Source organism: Cydia fagiglandana, chromosome 22, assembly GCF_963556715.1.
Source record: "Cydia fagiglandana chromosome 22, ilCydFagi1.1, whole genome shotgun sequence".
NCBI lineage: Eukaryota > Metazoa > Arthropoda > Insecta > Lepidoptera > Tortricidae > Cydia > Cydia fagiglandana.
In genome coordinates, this window is record NC_085953.1 from 12,728,627 (window position 1) to 12,749,902 (window position 21,276).

Here is a 21,276-nt window from a genome sequence, read left to right on the forward strand (position 1 = left end):
ATGCAAGGTCGATATTCAAAAGTATTTCTACCCACCTAAAAACTACAATTTTTCACAATCTTTCACGGTACATTATTAGAGTAAAAACCTTCTGAGAGGGCAATTGATGTTCCATTTCCACAGTTTTCTTCAAATAGAAGTTCGATATGTTACAGATTTTTTCTACTTCTATTTTTCTAACTCACTTTTTCACATGTCTTACCTTCAACGCGCCCTCCGGCCTTCCGAACGGGAACGCATATCGGAAGTTGGTGATCTGATGCTGCAACAGTGCCTTGAGCCGCTCCTTGATCTCCGCAAACTTCTCCTTCTCCTGGACGGTGATGCTGCCCACGCCATCGGGCCTGCCAGGCAACGTGGCCGTACTGTGAACCACTTGCGTGTGGGGCTTAATCTAGTAGGGCACAAGCAGGATAGGGGACCGTGGAAATGGCAGAATATCATTTTATATATCTTCGTTACTTCTCAAACGATTTTAGAAATCATTCTTACAATTATTTATTTCAGTTTTTATAGCAAGGGCCTAAGATTGATCCTCGCAGAACATTATTTTAATTTTTGTTTAATGTTAAAATGAAAAAATTAATGAAAAATGAAAAAAAACTTTTTTTTACTTTACTGTTAGTTCATTTAATAACACTGCATCACGCAATAATTTTTGTTTTCTAATTGGCTTTAATTAAAAAACCCTATCAAAATCCTAACATATTATCATAGACTATTTTACTTTTTGATTCCAAATAACCTTACTGCCAAATCCACTGGTCGGAAACAGAAAACATTAGTAAGGAAAAGCAGGTCACAATTAGTATTAAGCACATATATTCAAGTATGGTACAGTAAATGGTAGATGAGAAATGCCACGGGGCCAACTAATAGTTCAGTACATAGAAAGCAAGTTCGTGTGGAGACAAAGTAACGTGTTCACTATTAGGGGTGTAAAGAGGGACTTATAAGCTGTTTTCGATTATTTTAAAAGTTTCTTTTGGTCTTTTGATTTAGAAGAAAAATCAACTAATTATTTACATATAAAGTCAGTTTAAGCACAGAATAAATAATAGGTACAGAAGACTCACTCCTTAACGAAACGCGTCTGTTACGATCAGGACAGATATATATGGCCGCTAGGTGGCGACAGCGGTACGCGCGGCTTATGGCTACCCACCAAAATTGGTGTGGAACAGATGTACTTTTAGCTACTTGTAGCAAAGTGACAAAATCGCGGAGTGAGCCACGCCTGGTTTAAGTGATAAACTAGCTGAGTACGCTAATTGTGTCATGTAATATTAATAAATAAAGTCATTCTACTCGGGAAACATAAAAATACTTGAGTAGGTAAATATTATGATAATGAGTCTCAAAATTTGGAATAAACAATAATCGATTACAGCTTCTTTTTAACCATTTATCACATTGAAAAGGGAATAGGACCAAGACTGAACCCTTGGGGAACACCAAACTAAAACATCGATTTCTAATACACAGCAGGCAAATTCGAATTAATTTCAAGATCTATAAAGATTACCTATATATTCTCATCTTTGTACTGGTACAGCCTGATTGGAATCGGTATCAAATTTACAATTTACTATGTCTACCATTCCAAAGGCATCAATATAATCATTCTTAAAACTATATAAAGTATTCAACGCTGTTCTTTGTGTTCTAATTTAAAACAGTCCAGAATTTTTTCTAAACAACGATTGGAATAGAACAAATCACAGTCAAATTCGCGTTGTGCACTTGCAATTTATTTTGAGCACTGGAATTTTATAGTTTCAGATTTCTGTAGTTTAACAAACGAAAGCTAGACTAAACAGATGAAATTGCGCGGTGACAGTCATAGCCCTGACTTAAGTATCTACAGGGCCTACTGTGAACATCTTCGATAGAGTCAGACCGAGAAAATTCTGCAGCGATTTTAAATCATTTTAAACGCGATTTGTCATTTTAAACGTCAAACGTCTATGAAATTATGAAGTGTAAATAACACTTGCACTGCGTGGGCTATAAAATCCGCTGCAGACTATTCTTGGTCCGACTCTAGTAAGTTGATCTAGATTTGCCTCTACTTCACTCTAACATATTAGATAGAGCAAATAAGCGAATGAACGATCGAATGTTCGCGATCATATCAACCCTATAAGCTCGAGAGCCTCAAAAAATGCTCATCACTCGGAGTGTTTTTTTTCTATCGCGGCATAATCTCATCTATTTCATCCAACTTTCGTCGACCCGTCTATCAAATTAAAACTTTTACTCACCTGTTGCCATGGACGTGACTCGCACAGAACGCGAAGGAATAATGCATGAGCGTGGGGTCTACAGTCTGGGAGGCGCTCTCGGCTACGTCGAGGAGGTCGGAGAGGTAGCAGAGGTGGCGGAAGCAGCCGCGGACGCCGTAGCGCGCGCAGTATTCGTCGAGCACGAAAACTTGGCCAGGGGAGAACCAGCCCTGGAAAAGATAAAATACTGATATTAGTGATATTACTTACTTAAGTTTGCCAGAGATCAAAATGTTTGAAAAGTTTACAATCCGACATCTTTTCCAACTTTTTGGAAGGTTGCCGAACTTGCACACCTGTAGCAGCGGCAAAGGATTTTAATTCTTACTCACCAATGAGCAGTAAGGATCCTGGAGCCGGTATTTCAGGGTGAGGGACTGCAGCGTACAGAACAGCTGGTGGTGGTCGTACTGACACGGGTCTGCCTGGATGTAGTCCTCCATTCCATGCTTACGCGCCTTGTCTGCATCTGTTACAAACATTGGATTGTTAACACAATAAGCATAATAAAGATTACGAGTATAAAGGTACGAGTACATGATAAAAAATCTAAATTTCACTTTAATCCCTGGAGCGCCCTACTGTCACACGTGTGCTGGTAAGCCTGGTAACTAGTATAGGAGTTTCATAATACGGTAATTCTGGGGCGCTCCACGGGTTAAGTACCGAGTTAACTCCTGCGTTTGCACACATACTCCACATCTGTATGTGAGTGTGTAAGTCGATAGAGCAGAAGGAGTGAAGCTCTTCCTTTCTTCGTCCGAGATACGAGAGTTCTTACCCTATGACGGTCTTCCCTGGGGGATCCTGGAGGATCCCATAAGCCGATCTACTCCACATTGACCTTACACAACTTTGAAGGCTCACCTCCCATGATCTTATGATGGGTATCCGACGTAGTAGGTGGAGTGGGCTTATGACTCTGGCCTGTGGCCCTGTATAAAGCCATGACCCACAAGTGGCACTCGTTCTCGTCGCCCACTCCCATCAGCACGGACTCGCCGTCGCGGACGGCATTCATGAAGTTCTTGGCGCCTTCCAGTTCTGGAAGTCAGATCATTAAAAGTTTTCAAACGGGAAAATTTTTGAGAGGCATGCTGGGACAAAGAGGGAACTGTGACTGTCTCTTTTCGTAATGACGTATCCTGATTCACCTAACACCGGGAAACAATAAGGTATAGATTATCAAAATAGTGGTAATTGCCTTGATGTATAAAAAAAATGTTGATTCAAAATATGGCCATAAAATAAATTACTAGGTAAAAATATATCTTACCTTGCCCAACCATTAGTTGTGCTGTAAAAGAAAATGAAACATATTAATTCTATATTAAAGTTGGTGGGCAAAGGGTACAGGGAGCTGCAAAATTTCATGGACACTCGGTCACAAAGTGGCCATGCCATTTTTCTGATGCATATTCGCTCATTTCAATCCAAGAAGACAGCTAGCAGTCAAATGAAACTACGGCAATTGGAGCATCAGGCAAACATATTTCGAAGTTGCGACTTGCAACAGTATGTTACTCTTTTAAATTCTTGGAAGTTTCAAATCTAAAATCTTACCGCTAGCCAACTCTATATAGTCCACCGTGAAGCCGTCCAGTTGCATCATCTCCGCCGGTTCTGACTTCTTGTCCTTGTAGGAGCACAGCGCGAACGTATATTGGCTCACTTGGACCAGCACCATGTAGCGCCGCTTCCATTTCCTCCATACATTCTTGCCGATCACGTGGAGGTACCTGATGGATGAAATAAAAAAGTGATTCTAAAATTATTCGTCTGCATTCAGCCAAAACACCAGCTTTTCATATTTGGTGTGATTCGACAGAATTTAGGCCGAGGCACAAATCAAAGAACTACTCTTACACAGGTTTAGTTTTTTTTTTAACCGACCTAACATTACTGAGCTAGTTTACAAATGAAAATACAACATGATTGATGTTGAAGATGTAAATATTTGATAATATTTTAAACAAACCCACGAAAATGGAGACATTTTGTAAAAGAGAAAACATTATATAACAGCCAATGTAAATTTTATATTAAAGGAAAAAATAGAAAAATTACGCTTCCGGCAGGACTTGAACCCGTGCGTTAGCTCTCGCAATTGAGCTACGGAAGCCTGTTGCGGAGGTTGCGGGTTCAAGTCCTGCCGGTGGCGTAATTTTTCCATTTTTTCCTTTAATATAAAATTTGTAATATCGCTCGCAGACGTATCTGCATGTTTATAAAATTGAGTCAATGTAAAGCTAAAGAGAAAAAAGAAAAGAATAAAGGAAGAATGGGAACGAGAGATTTACCCGCAGTGTTTCATGTTCAGTGGCTTGTCCATCCGACACGCTATTTTGATTCTCAGATCTTGATCTGGAAGGTTCTTTGGTACCGTCATGCGATGCCATTCTGGAGCCTGCATACAAAAATACAACATTCGGATGGAGTTTGCAGCTAACTCCTACTTTGAACTTACAAAGTATGGAAGTGGAAATTTGACAATTAAAATGACAATTTCATGCAGAGTGACCTTCGTTCGAATCTACAAACCTAACACTTTGGTGTTCAAATTCACTTGACTGTTATATTGTTCCAGATTCAAAGATCATCTAGTATTTTATTTACTTCTTGAAATTTGTGACTTTATTTTTCTAATGAGTATATATATTACCTTGCTAGAAAGTGGCGTAGGTCTGAGAACAACTTTCCCAAGTTCCTTATCTTCCAGGGCTAGTACCCCAGGGTTCTCCGTGTACAACTTAACTTTAACAGCAGGCAGGGGCTGTGTGGTACTAAAGTCACCTTGAGTGTCCCACCTGGATAAAGTTTGTAATTTTTCAAATGATTCATAGACATAAAGCTATACAAATATACATATGTTGCATCTTTTTATCTACAACTAAAAGTCGTCGTATTTTATATCATTCGATCATCGTCATCAGGTACAATTTAATTTGACCTACCGACCGTCAATCAATATAGTAAGAATTAACAGATTTACACAATTCAAAAAATAATTCTGGCGTGTCACAGTATTGTTATATAGGAATGTATTTTAGTATTAGCCACAACACTGGTCATAGACTCATTTCATTTCATTTTTGTTTTTTTTTAATCACTATCTAATTCTGCTCTTAATGAGTATGCTCTTAATGGGCTAAATTGGATTCCTTTATATTTTTACTTACATAGGTTTGGACGCCTCAGCCTGGTCGGTCTGCAGCTTGTCGCCCCCTTCCACTTCCATAGTACAATACACTATCCGGTTCGGCGCTAATGACTTTAGACCCTTTACCTCCATCACTACTACCTAGAATTCATTCAAATACAACACGCTCATCATCAGTACTTTATGTGACATCATAGTCTTTATTTATTTTTCTTCTTAAGTTAGGTTAATTATAATATGAATATAAAAGTAAAATATAAAAACACTTGACATCATTATTATTACTCCTTATAAAAAAATTGCCAGAGAATTTTATATACTTATTAAATATGCATATTTTGAAAATAATATTGTGCATCATATTTATAGAACGTTATTTTATTACGGTCGTCATAGGATACATCGGAGCAGCCAAGGTCATTCACGGTCGTTCTCAAATATCTGAACAAAGCTCTATTATTTCGTAAATATTTACACTACATCGAAAAAAACAACTTTGAAGAATTTTAAACATTTCGTTGACAACAAATGTAACCCCAACACACCCAATCTTTATTGTAATTTTTTCCAATCTTTACCTCTATTTGGAAAGTCAGAACGACATCCATTTTGGTCAGCTGAGTGTCAACATCTCCGCCGTCGCCCTCGCCTGTCAACTTGTTGGCCAGAGACCCTTGCGATCTGAAACACAGCTGCTTACTCAACCTTGGACTCGGGTCAGGCCCGGCGTTTGATCTAATCATCATAAACCAACCAGCATCATCAAAGTCAACAACAAAGATACAACAACAGAAGATATTAATGATATATACATTATTGATGTTACAGTTCCCAATCACCATTGATAATAGTTTTAGAGATAGGACAAACATTCACGTGTTAGGACGAATGCATGGTGGCATACAATGGAACCATCACCGATACCAAGAATGATTAAGCATAACAGAAGGAAACATTAAATTCTAGACATAAAACAAACTATACTAAGCTAGCTGAAGTACTGAAGTACGGTGATTATTTTGTTAGTAATATGCAAAACCTTTACCTTTAACCTTTTTTTTTTAAATTGTTGAAACATTAGAAGGATAGAAACTTATCAAGAATCTGTAAAGGGTGTTTTGCATATTAATAACAGTGATAAAAGTGAAGATATTAGAAGCGATACCAAAACAAACAAAAACAGAAGCAAAGCCTACCGCAAGAAGCATTTTTGTCGTTGTCCTAGTAAAAGCGTTCGCTATTTTAACACTGCCTAACTTTGCTCATTTAAATGATTTGTCAAATTATAATGTTGTAGAATAAGAAGAAGTGAAGTTAAGTCAGAGAAGTAAACTGGAAGCTGTAAACAATACTATTGTAGAAAGCGAAGTAATAAAAGATAAGTACGACGTTATATTGTGATTCAGTGGTGAAAAAAATGACAATTACAAATTACAAGTGTGGTATTTGATCTGCTTGTTTCAAATGTTGTAATCGCAACGTTTTAAAATAAAGCAAATGGTTTAACGATGGATTTTTTTTCTTTGTGGTGTATTTGTTTTGTAAAGCTATGTTTAGTTGTAAAAAGCGCCCTGATATTGAAAACTGATAAAAAGTCTACTGTCTTCTAATTGTTTGTGAGCGAATCTATGAATATTAAAATTGTATCTACAATTGAAAAGACTATCAAGCTTTAAAATCTTCTGGCTGTGTAGTGGAAGCTTTTGTTTCATCCTCAGTTGTCATTTCATTTAGCACGACCACATTAGCTTCTATGGCTCTAGCTAGGTATTCTATGTTACTTCTACATGACTACAGTGGTCTAACGACAACAGGAGGATCGTTTCGAGGCCGGGCGGGTGTAGGGTCCTGCTACACAAGACACGTGCTCAATTTAACAATTCTGTACTCATTACTTGTACTTCCTTTATTAGTGTCCAGTTATGTGCCAGGGAAAAGAAAAGTAGAGAGAAAATGAACAAATAAATAATGTCACACTGGATGAACTAGAAACTTTTAAACTATATTTCAATGAGTGTAATGCAATGCAGTTGCATCCAGATAGAGTCAGTGCATTAGGTTGGACACAGTGTTGAAGAATGTATAACAAACATTTTTATTTCTTTTTTCGTTTGCCAAATAAATAAACATTCAAATGAAGTCACGAGTTGTCTTGTCTTGTTCAGTTCGTAACTTATTTAAAACACAGACAAATGTAATGAAGAACATAGATCACAACATTTAATTTTGAATAAAATTTGGGTACTAAAATATAAATAAATTTGTTGTACAGTTTAAAGCTGTTGAAAAACACTCACAATTTTTTTGTCCAAATTTTATTCTCATATCTAAAATTATTCTTATTTTACGTTGTCTTAAGCCAATTAACACCTTCCACGATTATTAGATATTGAAAATCAATTATATCAATTCATTAATCTGTCATTAACTTTGACGCAAGTGCTGCTTTTAGATTGAGATTCAAAAAACTTTTTGTTTTTACAACAAAAAGCAGCTTCTTTCAACAAATTCCACTTGAAAGCGATAGGTATATTTTAGTAACGTCGTCAGTAAAATTTTAACTAAGTTAATACAGTTAGCAGCAGAAGTGTCTAAGCGGATGAGGTGATCAAAATGGCACACTCTCTTATAATAAAGTCGTGTACAGTATTTTGAACACTTCGTCCGCTTAGCAACTTCTGCTACTAACCGTCCAATCGCGGAAGGTTCCAAAGATTTGAATAAATTGACATAAAGATCCTAACCTCCAAAACATTCCTGACACCGACCTGTGATTATACCGCTTGATTTTATGCAGGCCGTATTTGGAGTCAGCCCCGCCCTTGGACACGGGAAGGGACTCCAAGTTGGCCATGAGGAGGTTGATCGAGGACTTGAGCTCTTCGATGTAGAGGGACTCCATCTCTTTGAGGACGAACTTCGGCATTAGCTTGCGGTTCTGGAAATTGACGATAATCATTAAGACTTTTCATTTCCAAATCTGTGTAGACCAAGATTTCAGAATTTTTAAACATGTAAGAAAAGTTTCAGATTTTCACAAACTTAATCACAACATGGTTTGATTTGATATCGATATTTATTGCAGTTAAAAATTATAGTCAAAATTACTGAATGAATGATATACATACTTAATACTTACGTATTTAGGGCGATGACCCAAAATTAAATTTGGCCTCATATAAGTCATCTCTTTTCAGCAATTAGTCAGCCATAAGGCATAATGTTATCGTAGTCATTGGTTACGAGTAAAGGAATCATTCATGATCATATGCATGAAGACATAAGATTTTGATTCTCTGGACGATTTTGTAATTTTCTAATCTAGACCATCCAATCTTCAAGTTTCAGTACCAAAATGTTGTCATCAAGAGTTACTTACCCTTTCCATCTCGTTGACTTTCTGCATTCTTCCATCCAGCTCTCTCCGGATAGCGGCCGCTTGTTCATCTGCCGAGTCCAGCTGTAAATTAACATATCATTCCTAATGATTGTCTGGAAGAGATCGCTTTTTAGCGATAAGACCGCCTGTTGTTTAACCTCTTCTTCCCGTATTATTTGTATTGTTTTCTGTAATGAGGTGTGCAATAAAGAGTATTTGTATTGTATTGTATCATTGTTATTAATTTGAATTTACCCGTGTTATTCTCATTTTCGCTTTTTCTCATTGCATTGTATTTGGGATCAATTTCTTTCTTCCACGCCTCTATGTCGCCCATATCTATATCATCGACTTCATTGCTTTTGCAGTTACTCAGTTATTTTATTTCTTTAACATTTAATATGTAATATTCTCGATTGTTCATATTTAGAAAATGTATACATTTTTTTATAAAATTATGTAAATTTATTATAATCCAATACATATCAACTAGATATTAATATTACTAGAATTAAAAATTAAAGAAATAGTACAAATTTAAACTACGATACCTATAAATACAGTATACAAAACCTATAATAAAGGACCCAATCATAAAACAAATGCCCCGTCTAAAAGTTCGGCCTGCGGCATGGACCCCATTAGGGACACTGGCGGCGTTACCTCTCTGTACCGCTAGGGCGATACGCTGAGAGAGGTATGCGCCAGACCTACGGTCCCCTGTGGAGTCGACCAGCCGCACCGACAAAGCTTTCATGAATGCCTTCATGTCGGTTGACGAAGGTTACAATTATTTTTGGACTTTTCTGGACAAACATATATGACCATACGAATAAGGATTATGGAATATATATAGTTGCTTCTTGCCGAGATACAATAACAGCGGAAGATTTGCGGAGACAATCATACTTACAAGCAGCGCGTTGAACAAAAGCTGATGCTCAAACTTCTTGACCCCGAGGATCTGCTGGAACATGTCGTACAGCTGCTCTTTGCTCAGGATGCACTCCGCGTTGAGACTCTGCTGTTGAGCCCGCGACGGCCGCTTGGATTCATCGTCGCCCAGCACACCTGGGATTATTTCATCATCAAGTACTTAAGATTGAAACGTTATATTTCTGGAAACAAGCCAGTAGAAGAAATAGAAAATAACTGTTTGGTGCTGGCGTCTGGGGAATATACGACGTTACAGAAGTGTCTCTATGTGTTCATAATTCTGCACTATCTGAGGACTTATTTAATTAATTTCGTCACGCATCAATGTGTTACTCTTAATTTTATTTTGATCTTATTTATCTTTATTATAAAAAGTCTCTCAGGTTTATCTGGAAGCCTTTTATAATGACGATTGCATAGTTCAAGATTATGAAGGCTAAAATTGAACTCTTTGCGTGATTAAGTTTTAATATGTACACATGTACAGTACCTAATGTACCAATCCTGCTTAAAATTTGTTACTTATGATTATAATTTCTGATTTTGTGAAACGCAATAAGAAATAAGTATGTTTGCTTTGGACGCTGAGCTCATTTCTATAAATTATCCATAAACTTACCATTTTCCTAAAAGAACAAAAAGAAAACCCCTTACAAATCTAGAGATAAAATGAATTATCCAAAGATGTTAATTAAGATAAAGATAAAAATGCTAAAAGCAATTAAAATGTTGGGAGTAAAGGTGAAAATTGTGTTGCAAAATATTTCACAAAGTTTGTAGTGAGTTGCTGTAAATTTAGTGTTCCGTGGAAAATTCTTAAGTGAGAATCTTGGGAAAGGAAGGCAATAGGGTTTTGAGATCGAGTTAGCTATCTTAATATGATAACTAAGATTGACGAGTTAGTCAAAACACAATTTGATTCAAGAAGCATTACAGACCTTAAATACAGTGATCAAATGATGATATATTATTTAATATCGGTTAAAAGTTTTCGGTAAGTACTAGTTTGCGGAATTTATTATCTAGGTAAATCAATTGCCTTCTTTATTAACTGCAAGTGTTGTGTTGTTGATCAAAATATTAAAAAGCTTGCCACCCAAGCTGAAGCGAAAATTCAAAATTTGATTTTTACTTAAGCTTTAGGCATTAGTAAGATTAAAATATTTCCAACATGCTACAGGCGAAAATATTTCAGAGTACATACAATAAGATTACGAGAAAAAATAGGAAGTCCGTTTTAACTAAAAACATTATTAATATCGTTAACAACAAATATTACATTTACTCATTCAGTTGGTTCAATATTTTTTACAGTCTTGATGTTTTATTTAATTTATATTTAAATAGTCAAAACAATATAGTACCATGGTATCTTTAACATGATCCTCGATGAGCTGAACGGAATTATTAGAATAATGAAAGCAACTAAGTTAGGTAGTCAGATACACTTGTTTCTTTTAAAACGGACTTATGAACTGTAAACAAATGAACTACACGAAAATATCAATAAATCAAGCAATCACACGTGACTGAAGCTAGAAAGGAAACAATGAACAGTCGAGTGATACCTGTTATTCCTGGGATTGTGAGAGAGACATGTCGTGAGAGAAAGGGAGAGAAACACAGAGAGTGAGACAGACGCAGGCGACACACAGTATCAGGTACATTGAGTTCAGGACGGTACTTAGCAAACTAGTGCACGGGAACATTTAAAAAATAAATTTACTAAAGATTCCTCTTAGGCCAAGCAATAAGAAGTTATAGAGGGAAATGCTAGGAACACAATTTTTGACTCCGTAGCTTTGTTTGGACTAGGTAGGAGGTGAACATATCAAAAGTCTCCGGCCGTAGCCCCGGTGCTGGGGGGTAGAGGGGGGAAAGAAGATCTAATTTTTCGGTTTTTCACTTATATCTTGGAAACTTTGCGTCTTAGCGACATGACTACTAAAACAAGACAAACTAAAAGCTGATAAAATTTGTTACAAGTTTTATTTAGTCAAGTTTTTCGATATTTTGAATAGTTTTTGAGATATCCGCTCTTGAAAGTTTATTTAGGGCTTTCAATTTTATCTTGATATCTACATTAATGAAGCTGTTAGGCCGTGTTTGGTATCATTTTCGTATAAATCGGGGGTGCTGAATTCAAGTTTTTCACGATATCGAAAAACTTGACTAGATAAAACTTGTAACTAATTTTATCAGCTTTCGGTTTGTCTTAGTAGTCATGTCGCTAAGACGCAAAGTTTCCAAGATATCAATGAAAAACCGAAAAATTCGACCTTCTTACCCCCCTCTACCCCCCAGCACCGGGGCTACAGCCGGGGACTTTTGATATGTTCACCTCCTAACTAGTCCAAACAAAGTTACGGAGTCAAAAATTGTGTTCCTAGCATTTCCCTCTACAAAGTTTTTTGAGCATTCATTTCCTGACCTATATCTTTTAATGTAAAGAAAATATTTGATCTAAGGGTGTGACGGTTTAGTTTGCTATAATACTGGATCCGATTTGATTTACATTTATTTATCTACCGTACAAACACAATGATTGGAATTGATACGTATGATGATTTTAAATTATTTCCATATAGATGTAACAAGTATTCTTTAAAAGTTTTAAATTTAAGTAAAATTATATTATAATCATCACACATTATCGCAGGTAGAAATGAAATTGGGACATAAACTAGTAAACATTGTTACACTAAATGTTGAAATAACACATTTCATACTAGTTGATCAAATGCCTAAACAACATATATTAATCTTGAACATTATATTAATAAACAAGAAGTAAATGTCGCAATTCCACTTTATAATCCATTATAGTCATTTGGTTGCATCATACACTGATTTGATGAACACATTGATGCAAAAGGCAGTAGGTTCATGACTGTTAGTTTATCAGAAGAGTCAATCTGTTCAGTAACGTCAATGATCATTTCTTGTGTAATGATTAAATGTCTTTGTAAAGGATTTCATGTAATGTCAGTACTGTTTTTAAGTTGATTAATTGTACTGACTGATGAGTCTAAGGACATACACCTTCTACCGATGAGCACACTGTTTTATTACAAACAACCAAAGGCTTTGCAAACATAAGCTCTTTCAACAACTGATGCTTAACACTCATGCTTTTCAATCCGTTCCCCAAAACACGAAAGGCTATAAAAGAGCCAATGTGACAAAAATCTACTAACAAATCTATCTTAAATATCATCTTCAATAACGCTAGTATCTCTCTAGAAATATTTATTGATGTTGATACAAATTTCGAGTCTGTAGATAACTCTGTTGTTAATAATGAAATAACTGGCAAGTATAACATATGTAGGTATATTTTCGGTAGTTTTTGTACGATTTTCTAGTTCAATGATATTTAGAAACGCAAACAGCTAATTAATAAAGCAAATGGTGCCGTAAAAGTATTTAGGATAGATTTTATCAACATTGGTAACATTGGCCCTTATGTAGCCCAGTTACGATTGAAATCATGTTAGTATTTGTATGACTTACCCGTTCCTTTCATGATACAGTCGAATTTAGCTAGCCACGACGTTAGGACAGTTTCTTTACTTAATCCATCAATTTCTGGCAAAGACCTGAGAAAGCAACATGATAATCAAACATTCTAGATTCATGTTTTTAATGTTCTTTAAATACAATAAAATAAACTTGCAAAAAAAAATTTTATTTTCAAATATTTACAATGAAATCGTAAAGGAAAATAAAAGTCAAAGATTAGTTCAGATGAAAAAGTGAACGTATAGTTCGTTTTTTTAGGATTAGAAATAAGGTACGAGTAAACAATCTTGAAGTGTCTTTTAATTGAAAACCACATTTCAAAAATAAGTTACGGCAAATATGTAATAATTATGAATCATCATTTATAATCTTCTGCTTTCATAAGTAATAGTTACTGATTTTTAAAAAGCGTTTTTCAATTAAAAGACATGTCAAGATCGCTTACCTTCTTTCAAGTTCTTTCTAATGCTAAAAAAACGAACTATAATCTAAGATAACATTCACGTCCCCACTTTTAAGAAGCATGAACCGAAATTTAGAAATATAAAGCATGAATCACTCTGGTCTAACCTGACTCTCTTCTCGATATTGTTCCGAAAGACTTCGCGGAAGTCGTGGTGGCTGCAGGTGCCTGATCTGACCATCTGCTCGACCCTCTCTGACTTGAACACGACATGGTACGACTGAAAGATAGGAATCACTCTAACCTGACTCTCTTCTCGATATTGTTCCGGAAGACCTCGCGGAAGTCGTGGTGGCTGCAGGCACCTGATCTGACCATCTGCTCGACCCTCTCTGACTTGAGGAACACGTCGTGGTACGACTGGACCGCGTTCTGGAAGGCCTCATCAGCGAGAATCTGGGTTTCGCCTTTTAGAAATGCCTGGAGGAATTTGAAAATAGATATTAAAGATCCGCATCAGTTAACATTTATAGGGTTTAAATACGAATTTCTGTATTCGTTTAATGTCATAAAAATGTATTCCTAATTGTTGAATTAATAAACGTCCTCGAAATAAGATAATTGTGGAATTATGATTTAATTGTAGTTAGTTACGGTTAGGTTATGTACGGAGGACGAATTCAGGGTACGTATTTTTGCCAACCCTTGTTTTCAATAAACTGCAACTTTAATTACATCACACGTTTAGGGGGGAAGGGGAATGAGAATGTGACATGTTGTGACAAGGGGGAGGGGGTCAAGAGAATGTGACATGTTGTAACAAGGGGAGGGGGGAGTCACAAACTTCGTGACGTCACTTTAACTTCATCAGTAGCCGAAAATTTATTTTAATTATTTTATTCGCTGTACGGTTAAATAACAAGTTTTTGGGACAATAATCGTTTTTATTATTAGTTTAATTTTCTTTCATAATCAGTTTAGCGTTATAATATTTTGATTAAAAATTAATAATACTCAATTCGAATTGTAGATTTCGATGAAAAAATGTGACGTCTTACCAGGGGCGTCTTGCCAAATGTGATGAAGTGTGATAAAGGGGGGAGCGGTCAAAAAACCTTGAAATTCGTGTGACGTAATTAATGGATGATTCCTAACTAATGGCTGATAATCAGGAAGACTAACCTGAAACCGCGCCTGAATGGTCTCCAGCTGGTGCGGCGTGAGCTTGGTGTGCCGCCGCGTCATGTCCGTGGGCTGTTTGGCGTTGAAGGGGTGCGCGATGCATCGCGACACGAACACGTACAGCTGCAGTCGCCGCTTCTTGTCCTCCTCTAGCTTTTCGATCTTTTCCTAAAATAACGTTGTGTTTAAAGTGTTATTTTGTTTCTCTTAGGAATCTTTCATCATCACTTTGTTTTAACAATTCTGTAAACTTCGGTTTTGTTTCCTTATAGATTGTCCGACCGATTTAAGTACAAAATTGGTACAAAAGCAGGGTGATTATGTGGTAAATAGGCAACCGAACTGTTATCTTAGTATTTGGGTTATATGAACAGAGCTTAGATTTGCTATAACTTCATCAGCTTCATGAGAAGAGTGATTAAAACATTTCAATATTCTTTTGGGCTATAGAAAATACAGATGAGTTCCTATTTTATACAAATGGATTATATATAGAAACAATGTCAGAGCTTGATGCTGTACCTGAGGGTCTTGGTCCTTGTCAGAATGACTGGCCCCAGAAGGGCTCGGTGACGGCGCTGGCGCCTCCCCAGAGCTCGCACTCCCAGTCGACGTCCTGCGCAAGAACGATCTACACGATCTATAGTATTAGGTCGTCAATGTATTATGCCAAGCGTTTGATCACACTGAACAGAACATACCGACATATTTATGTCAGTTTCTGTGAAGATATTGATAGAAAGTAAACAAAACTCATAAAAAAACTTTATCAATTTAAATATTTTATGTTTTACTCATAATTTATATCGTTAAACTTAGTTTGGCTATAGTGTACCCCAGGGAGCCACTCTAGGTACAGTTGTTTATTTAGTAATAGAGTAGTTCAGTGTGCCCAGACGTATATGGTTTCATGTATGATCTACTTCTAAGCGCTACTTTTACAAGAAAACTACGTCTACTTTAGATTATAAAAGAAATAAGTAGAATTGTCAAAATTTAATCAATAATTCTATTAGCAAATATTCTATTATGTTTCGTGAATTGAAATGGGAGTGAATGATAGATTTTTAAAAGGACTTATAGAAAAAATGGCCCTATTTCATCAACTTGACAGTTTTCAACTGACAATATAATATTCTACAATAGGCTATAGGTTATAGGCAGTGTCGTGCTCTGTTGACTGTTAAATTAGGTTGGTCTACATATGCAAGACCGTGTTACCGACACAAAAATATTTAAAACTCAATATCAGATGAAAAGTTCAAGTTATTAAAATATTAGCCTGGAGGAAAGCTAATGTGGTATCCAGAATTAGATTTTTTTATTTTTGTCCCTCTAGTATAAGATCTCCAAAGACTTAATGTAATAAAGGCACAATGCAATATATGGTCCTTCACGCCGGATGCGCGAGGATGGTCAAATCTAATAAGACAATAGACGCAATAATGTCTAATGTCAGTGTTATCTCAATCTATATACCACTGTATTCTGTATAAAAGAGGCCCCACTAGCGTCTCCCGAGCGTCAGCGTTTAGTCAACTCTATGGCTGCTGCACGTTGGCGCAAGCGCAGCGACACCATTTTCCATAGCGCTGACTGGACGTTGACGCTCAAAAGACTCCAATGTGTAGTCCTCTAAATGCCTCCCCACACTAGTGTCATTTGAGCGTCGGCGTCTAGTCAGCGCTATGGAAAATGACGTCGCTGCGCAATTGCGCCAACTTTGCGTCGGGCAGCAGCCATAAAGTTGACTATAGTTCGTTTTTTTTAACATTAGAAATAAGGTAAACAATCTTGGTGTGTCTTTTAATTGAAAAACACACTTTAAAAATAAGTTACGGCAAATATGTCACATTCATGAATCTAATACGATCATTTATATTCTTCTGCTTTCATAAGTAATAGTTTTTGATTTAAAAAAAGCGTTTTTCAATTAAAAGACATGTCAAGATCGCTTACCTTCTTGCAAGTTCTTTCTAATGCTAAAAAAACGAACTATAGACGCCGACGCTCGGGAGTCGGGACACGCTAGTGTGGGGTGGCCTTAAGGTAAAAGTCGGATACTTACGCATGTGGAGGTGGTGCAAGCGCGGCTTGCTCCCGCTGCCTGGTGGCGGGATGGAGGGGGGCGGCGAGCGGGGCCGTCGTGAGGGGACTCGCACCTACACATATACACTGTTACATACACACAAGAGAGAATACGATATTCACGTGAAGTTAAAATTTGCAAATTCCTAACCATTTGGAGTTTATAAGGACATCATCGAAGGTACCTGTTTACCATAATGGACGTTATAACCGATGGTATAGTCGCTATAATCAAGATTATACATATTATACCTACTTAAATAGGATATTTTCAGGGTTCCGTACCCAAAGGGTAAAACGAGACCCTATTACTAAGACTTCGCTGTCCGTCCGTCCGTCCGTCTGTCTGTCACCAGGCTGTATCTCACGAACCGTGATAGCTAGACAGTTGAAATTTTCACAGATGTGTTCTGTTGCCGCTATAACAACAAATACTAAAAACAGAATAAAATAAAGATTTAAATGGGGCTCACATACAACAAACGTGATTTTTGACCAAAGTTAAGCAACGTCGGGCGTGGTCAGTACTTGGATGGGTGACCGTTTTTTTTTTAACAAGCTTTTATTAGGTCGACCTGTATGTAACTATGTAATGGAATCTAAGGTAACTAATTGAACTATCTTCCAAGGATCATAGCGTCATGAAAATTGGCAGCTGTATGTAGTTCTGATGACTATACAACAGTGGTTCTTAACCTGGGGGTAATTACCCCCGTGGGGGTAAAACTGGTATTTTACGGGGGTAATAAGCCAACCTAATATAACAATACAACAAACGTACACGTTTTATTTTTTATTACCATTGGGAGGAGGGGTAAAATGAGGTTCCCTAGTTAGTCATAGGGGTGACCGGACTGAAAAGGTTAAGAACCACTGCTATACAATAATATGGTACCGTCGAACTGATCTGATGATGGAGACAGGAGGTGGCCATAGGGACGTCGACCTGTATGTAACTAACTATGTAATGGAATCGAAGGTAACTAATTTAACCATCTTCCAAGAATCGTAGCGTTATGAAAATTGGCAGCTATATGTAGTTCTCATGACAATACAATAAAATGGTACTTTAGAACTGATCTGATGATGGAGACAGGAGGTGGCCACAGGAACTCTGTGATGAAACAACGCAACCTAATTGTGTTAGGGGTTTTTAGTTTTTAGAATTGTCTCGATGAGTATTAGTTGTCTGTCGTAAGAAAAGTACAGTCAGCGATAAAATCCTGTACCAAAAATGAAATTTATGCTAAAACTTATTTTGCTTTTTTTCCGTTTATTTTTTTGCATTATGGTACGGAACCCTTCGTGCGCGAGGCCGAATCGCACTTGCCCGTTTTTTTTATTAATCAAATGGTTTTGTAGTATAGTCAGCCAAGAAAGTGGTCTACCACTTTCCGACTCTATCATCTGATTGATAGAGTCGAAAAGTGGTAGACCACTTTCTTGGCTGACCGTAAAATGTAGTGTACTTACAATATTTTATTTAATCCTTTTTGAAGTCGGTTTTCTTATTTGTAAATTTGTATGTAAATTTGTTGTTTCTTACTCGTCGTAAAATGGTAACTTGTACAGTCACCTGCAATAATATGCTACTCTTCGAAGGCCGCAAAAATATGTGACATGCTCTTATGGCTCTACAAATAAGACTTACTTTGTTGGCGCGGTGACCCAAAATGAGTGTTGGCCTCCAACACAAGATCATGTCAGATATTTTTGCGGCCTTCAAAGAGTAAGATATTATTGCAGGTGACTGTACCTACCTAGTTTTATAAAATCAAGCCTGGTTCTTTTACACCAAATGCTTGCCCTCTGTAAGCGACTACAATTCAAAGCTTGGAAAGTATCAGAAACAGTCCAATCAACCATAAAACCGTATCTCAATAGAACAATCGTGTCGCTTAAGACTTTCGGTACTTAAGATTGAACTTACAAGTCCGGCAATTGTGGAAGTTGAACAATTAAACTGTGGGCTGGTTAAATGTAGGATTTGATTGAAAAGTTTCCGGAAACTTTGGGAACCGTTGAGCCGCAATGGATAAGTATTAATGAGGTTTTTGTTTCAAGAATTTTTAAAGCGACCGCGTGTTTTATTTCTTTAGTACTTTTATTATCCTTATAGTTTAGGTAACTTCTGTCATATATTTGATCCCCTTTTAATTTTTTGACTTAAGGATGACTCACGCTACGAGTAGACCGGGCCGTGCCCGGGCTGAGGCGTCCGACATGAGTCCGTTTCGACGAGTTCGACGACGGCTGGTCGACGACCACGTGGTGCTTTCTTTGGACAGGAAGCTCCGGCCCGGCCACGGCCCGGTCTAACGTGAGTCATTCTTTACGCTTTAAATGGAAATATGTTAATGTTACGTTATGTTACCTTGAAGTCCCCAATCCGCATTGGGTTAGCGTGGGGATTATAGCCGAAACCCTCTCGCGTATGAGAGGAGGCCTGTGCCCAGTGGGACGTATATAGGCTGAATTATTATATTATTATATGTTACCCTGTAGACCGGCTGTAGACCCGCGGGGCAGCTCCGGCTTGCCGCGGACCGAGGGCCGCCCGCTTGCCAACGATCCAGGTGGAGCCACTGTGCACAAAAGCAAGTTTTAATAAATATTGTAATAATTATAAATAAATATAATGGGACAATCTTACACAAGTCTATGCTTAACGCAATACCAACTGCAACTCCTTTACCCTTGTCATGACCAAACAAGAGTGAAATACATAGTTATTTGTTTTACAAGGGGGCAAAGTTTGTTTAACCGCTCGTGCTAATATTGATACCCGAGCAAGCGAAAGATTCCAAAATTGAACCACGAGCGTAGCGAGTGGTTCGAAAAATGGAATCTTGAGCGTTGCGAGGGTTTCAAAGCACGAGGGTAAAACAAAATTTGCCCTCGAGTGAAACACAAAATTTTTCACCACACCAACCCGAAGCAAATATTAAATGTAAATTATGAAACAAAATAAACCAAATCAAATCCAAATGAATGTTATTAAATGACAAATTCATCCAAAATCATTATTTAAAAGTCACATTCTACCACCAAACATAAGAAAACAACTCAAAATTTGCATTTGATTACTTTGCCTCACATGTGAATAATATGCAACTTTGCTATTAGTTTTTGAAGTGCAAAGTAAGCCTTTCCGAGCTGGTGTGGTGAAAAATCTTTTTCTTCTTCTTCAACCTATCGTTTTCGCGGCCTAGCGCCAGGGTCCGCTTTCCTGCTCAGTCTTCTCCACTTTGCCCAGTCTTCGGTGTCCTCAGGTGTGAGATTGTTCTCTTCCATACCAAAAGCTTGTATCAAAAGTGAAAAAATATTTTGTATTTCTAGTAGTAAACACAGATAAGCCAAACTCAATATGTTTTCCACTAGCTGGATTACCTGAAGTGGCATCATATCAATAGCGAATCGATAACAGTCAGGGTAGACAGGTTCTGAAGTGGCCGTGACGTAAACGCATCACAATGTATAAAAATTGCCGTGCGAATGTGGCCCTATTTCGTGTGAGTAGCTATTTCGACACCATTTTGCAAGGGGGGGAGGGATCTTCCGCATCTCTGGATGGCAATGGAGACAGTCTCTTGCCCCATCCTCTGGGCGGTCTTTCATCGTCGTTTTGGGGACGATATGGCTGGTACAGGCCAGCTCTTCGCTACCGATCGTTACCCAATCTGGCTGGCCTGGCCCCGTAGACAACATGCCAATCGCTAACGCTCCGTAGCGAACGAAACGCAACTGTCACTATCACACCAATATGGAAGAGTGATAGAGAGACACAAAGCGATTCGATGGCGAAGCGATAGCGATTGTCACCTTGGCTAGGGCGGCTGGTTAGCCCGTTTGAGCGGGGCCAGGTTGAAGACCTCCGCCGCTTAGTAATGTCTGCTGCTGACGCTAGACAGGGCGATTCATTCCGTAGATTAACAACTAGGTCCCCCCCTCCCCCGCCCTTACGATCCAAAAATGTGAATAAAATATTGGAAGTAAAGCTTAAATAATAAAGACTTTAAATGGAAATTATAGCGAGTTTTTGAGTTATCGCAACAAAGTCATCCCTTCATAGTAAAATACATACAGAGCGCTCTGAACGTACTCCATTTTGCTAGTTTCCTTCGTTGTCTAACTCTTTTCGTTGTTTTGTTTTTTAAATGTGACGGAGTGGAGTTTTTTGTATGGAGTGAAATTTATTTTTTATTTTTTCTCAAGAGAATTATAATCTACAGCAAATCTACAGCTAGAAGACATGCTTAGCACTCAACTGTTTGAAATTATTTGATAAAAGACTAAAATAGAAGCGTGACAAAGTGGTCAG

The 21,276-nt window shown here is 37.5% G+C and overlaps 1 protein-coding gene across 10 annotated transcripts in view; it reads right to left on the reverse strand.

Moving 5' to 3' along the window:
- Positions 1-21,276, reverse strand: part of LOC134675407 (calcium-dependent secretion activator) — a 67,493-nt gene that overhangs the window by 15,706 nt on the left and 30,511 nt on the right. Inside the window, exons 3-22 of one of the 10 annotated variants that reach the window (XM_063533624.1) lie at positions 19,454-19,540; positions 16,936-17,029; positions 15,390-15,483; positions 14,868-15,035; positions 13,990-14,165; positions 13,274-13,359; positions 11,329-11,337; positions 9,738-9,895; positions 8,825-8,905; positions 8,214-8,383; positions 6,024-6,180; positions 5,465-5,586; positions 4,948-5,092; positions 4,586-4,692; positions 3,849-4,024; positions 3,562-3,582; positions 3,153-3,329; positions 2,618-2,754; positions 2,265-2,455; positions 203-365 (exon numbers count right to left, since the gene is read on the reverse strand). In XM_063533624.1, coding sequence (XP_063389694.1) covers positions 203-365; positions 2,265-2,455; positions 2,618-2,754; positions 3,153-3,329; positions 3,562-3,582; positions 3,849-4,024; positions 4,586-4,692; positions 4,948-5,092; positions 5,465-5,586; positions 6,024-6,180; positions 8,214-8,383; positions 8,825-8,905; positions 9,738-9,895; positions 11,329-11,337; positions 13,274-13,359; positions 13,990-14,165; positions 14,868-15,035; positions 15,390-15,483; positions 16,936-17,029; positions 19,454-19,540 — 2,519 coding nt within the window. Of the gene's footprint in view, positions 1-202; positions 366-2,264; positions 2,456-2,617; positions 2,755-3,152; positions 3,330-3,561; positions 3,583-3,848; positions 4,025-4,585; positions 4,693-4,947; positions 5,093-5,464; positions 5,587-6,023; positions 6,181-8,189; positions 8,384-8,824; positions 8,906-9,737; positions 9,896-11,328; positions 11,338-13,273; positions 13,360-13,852; positions 13,944-13,989; positions 14,166-14,867; positions 15,036-15,389; positions 15,499-16,935; positions 17,030-19,453; positions 19,541-21,276 lie in introns of those variants that run through there. The other 9 variants (XM_063533628.1, XM_063533627.1, XM_063533625.1 and 6 more) reach the window with 9 other exon arrangements.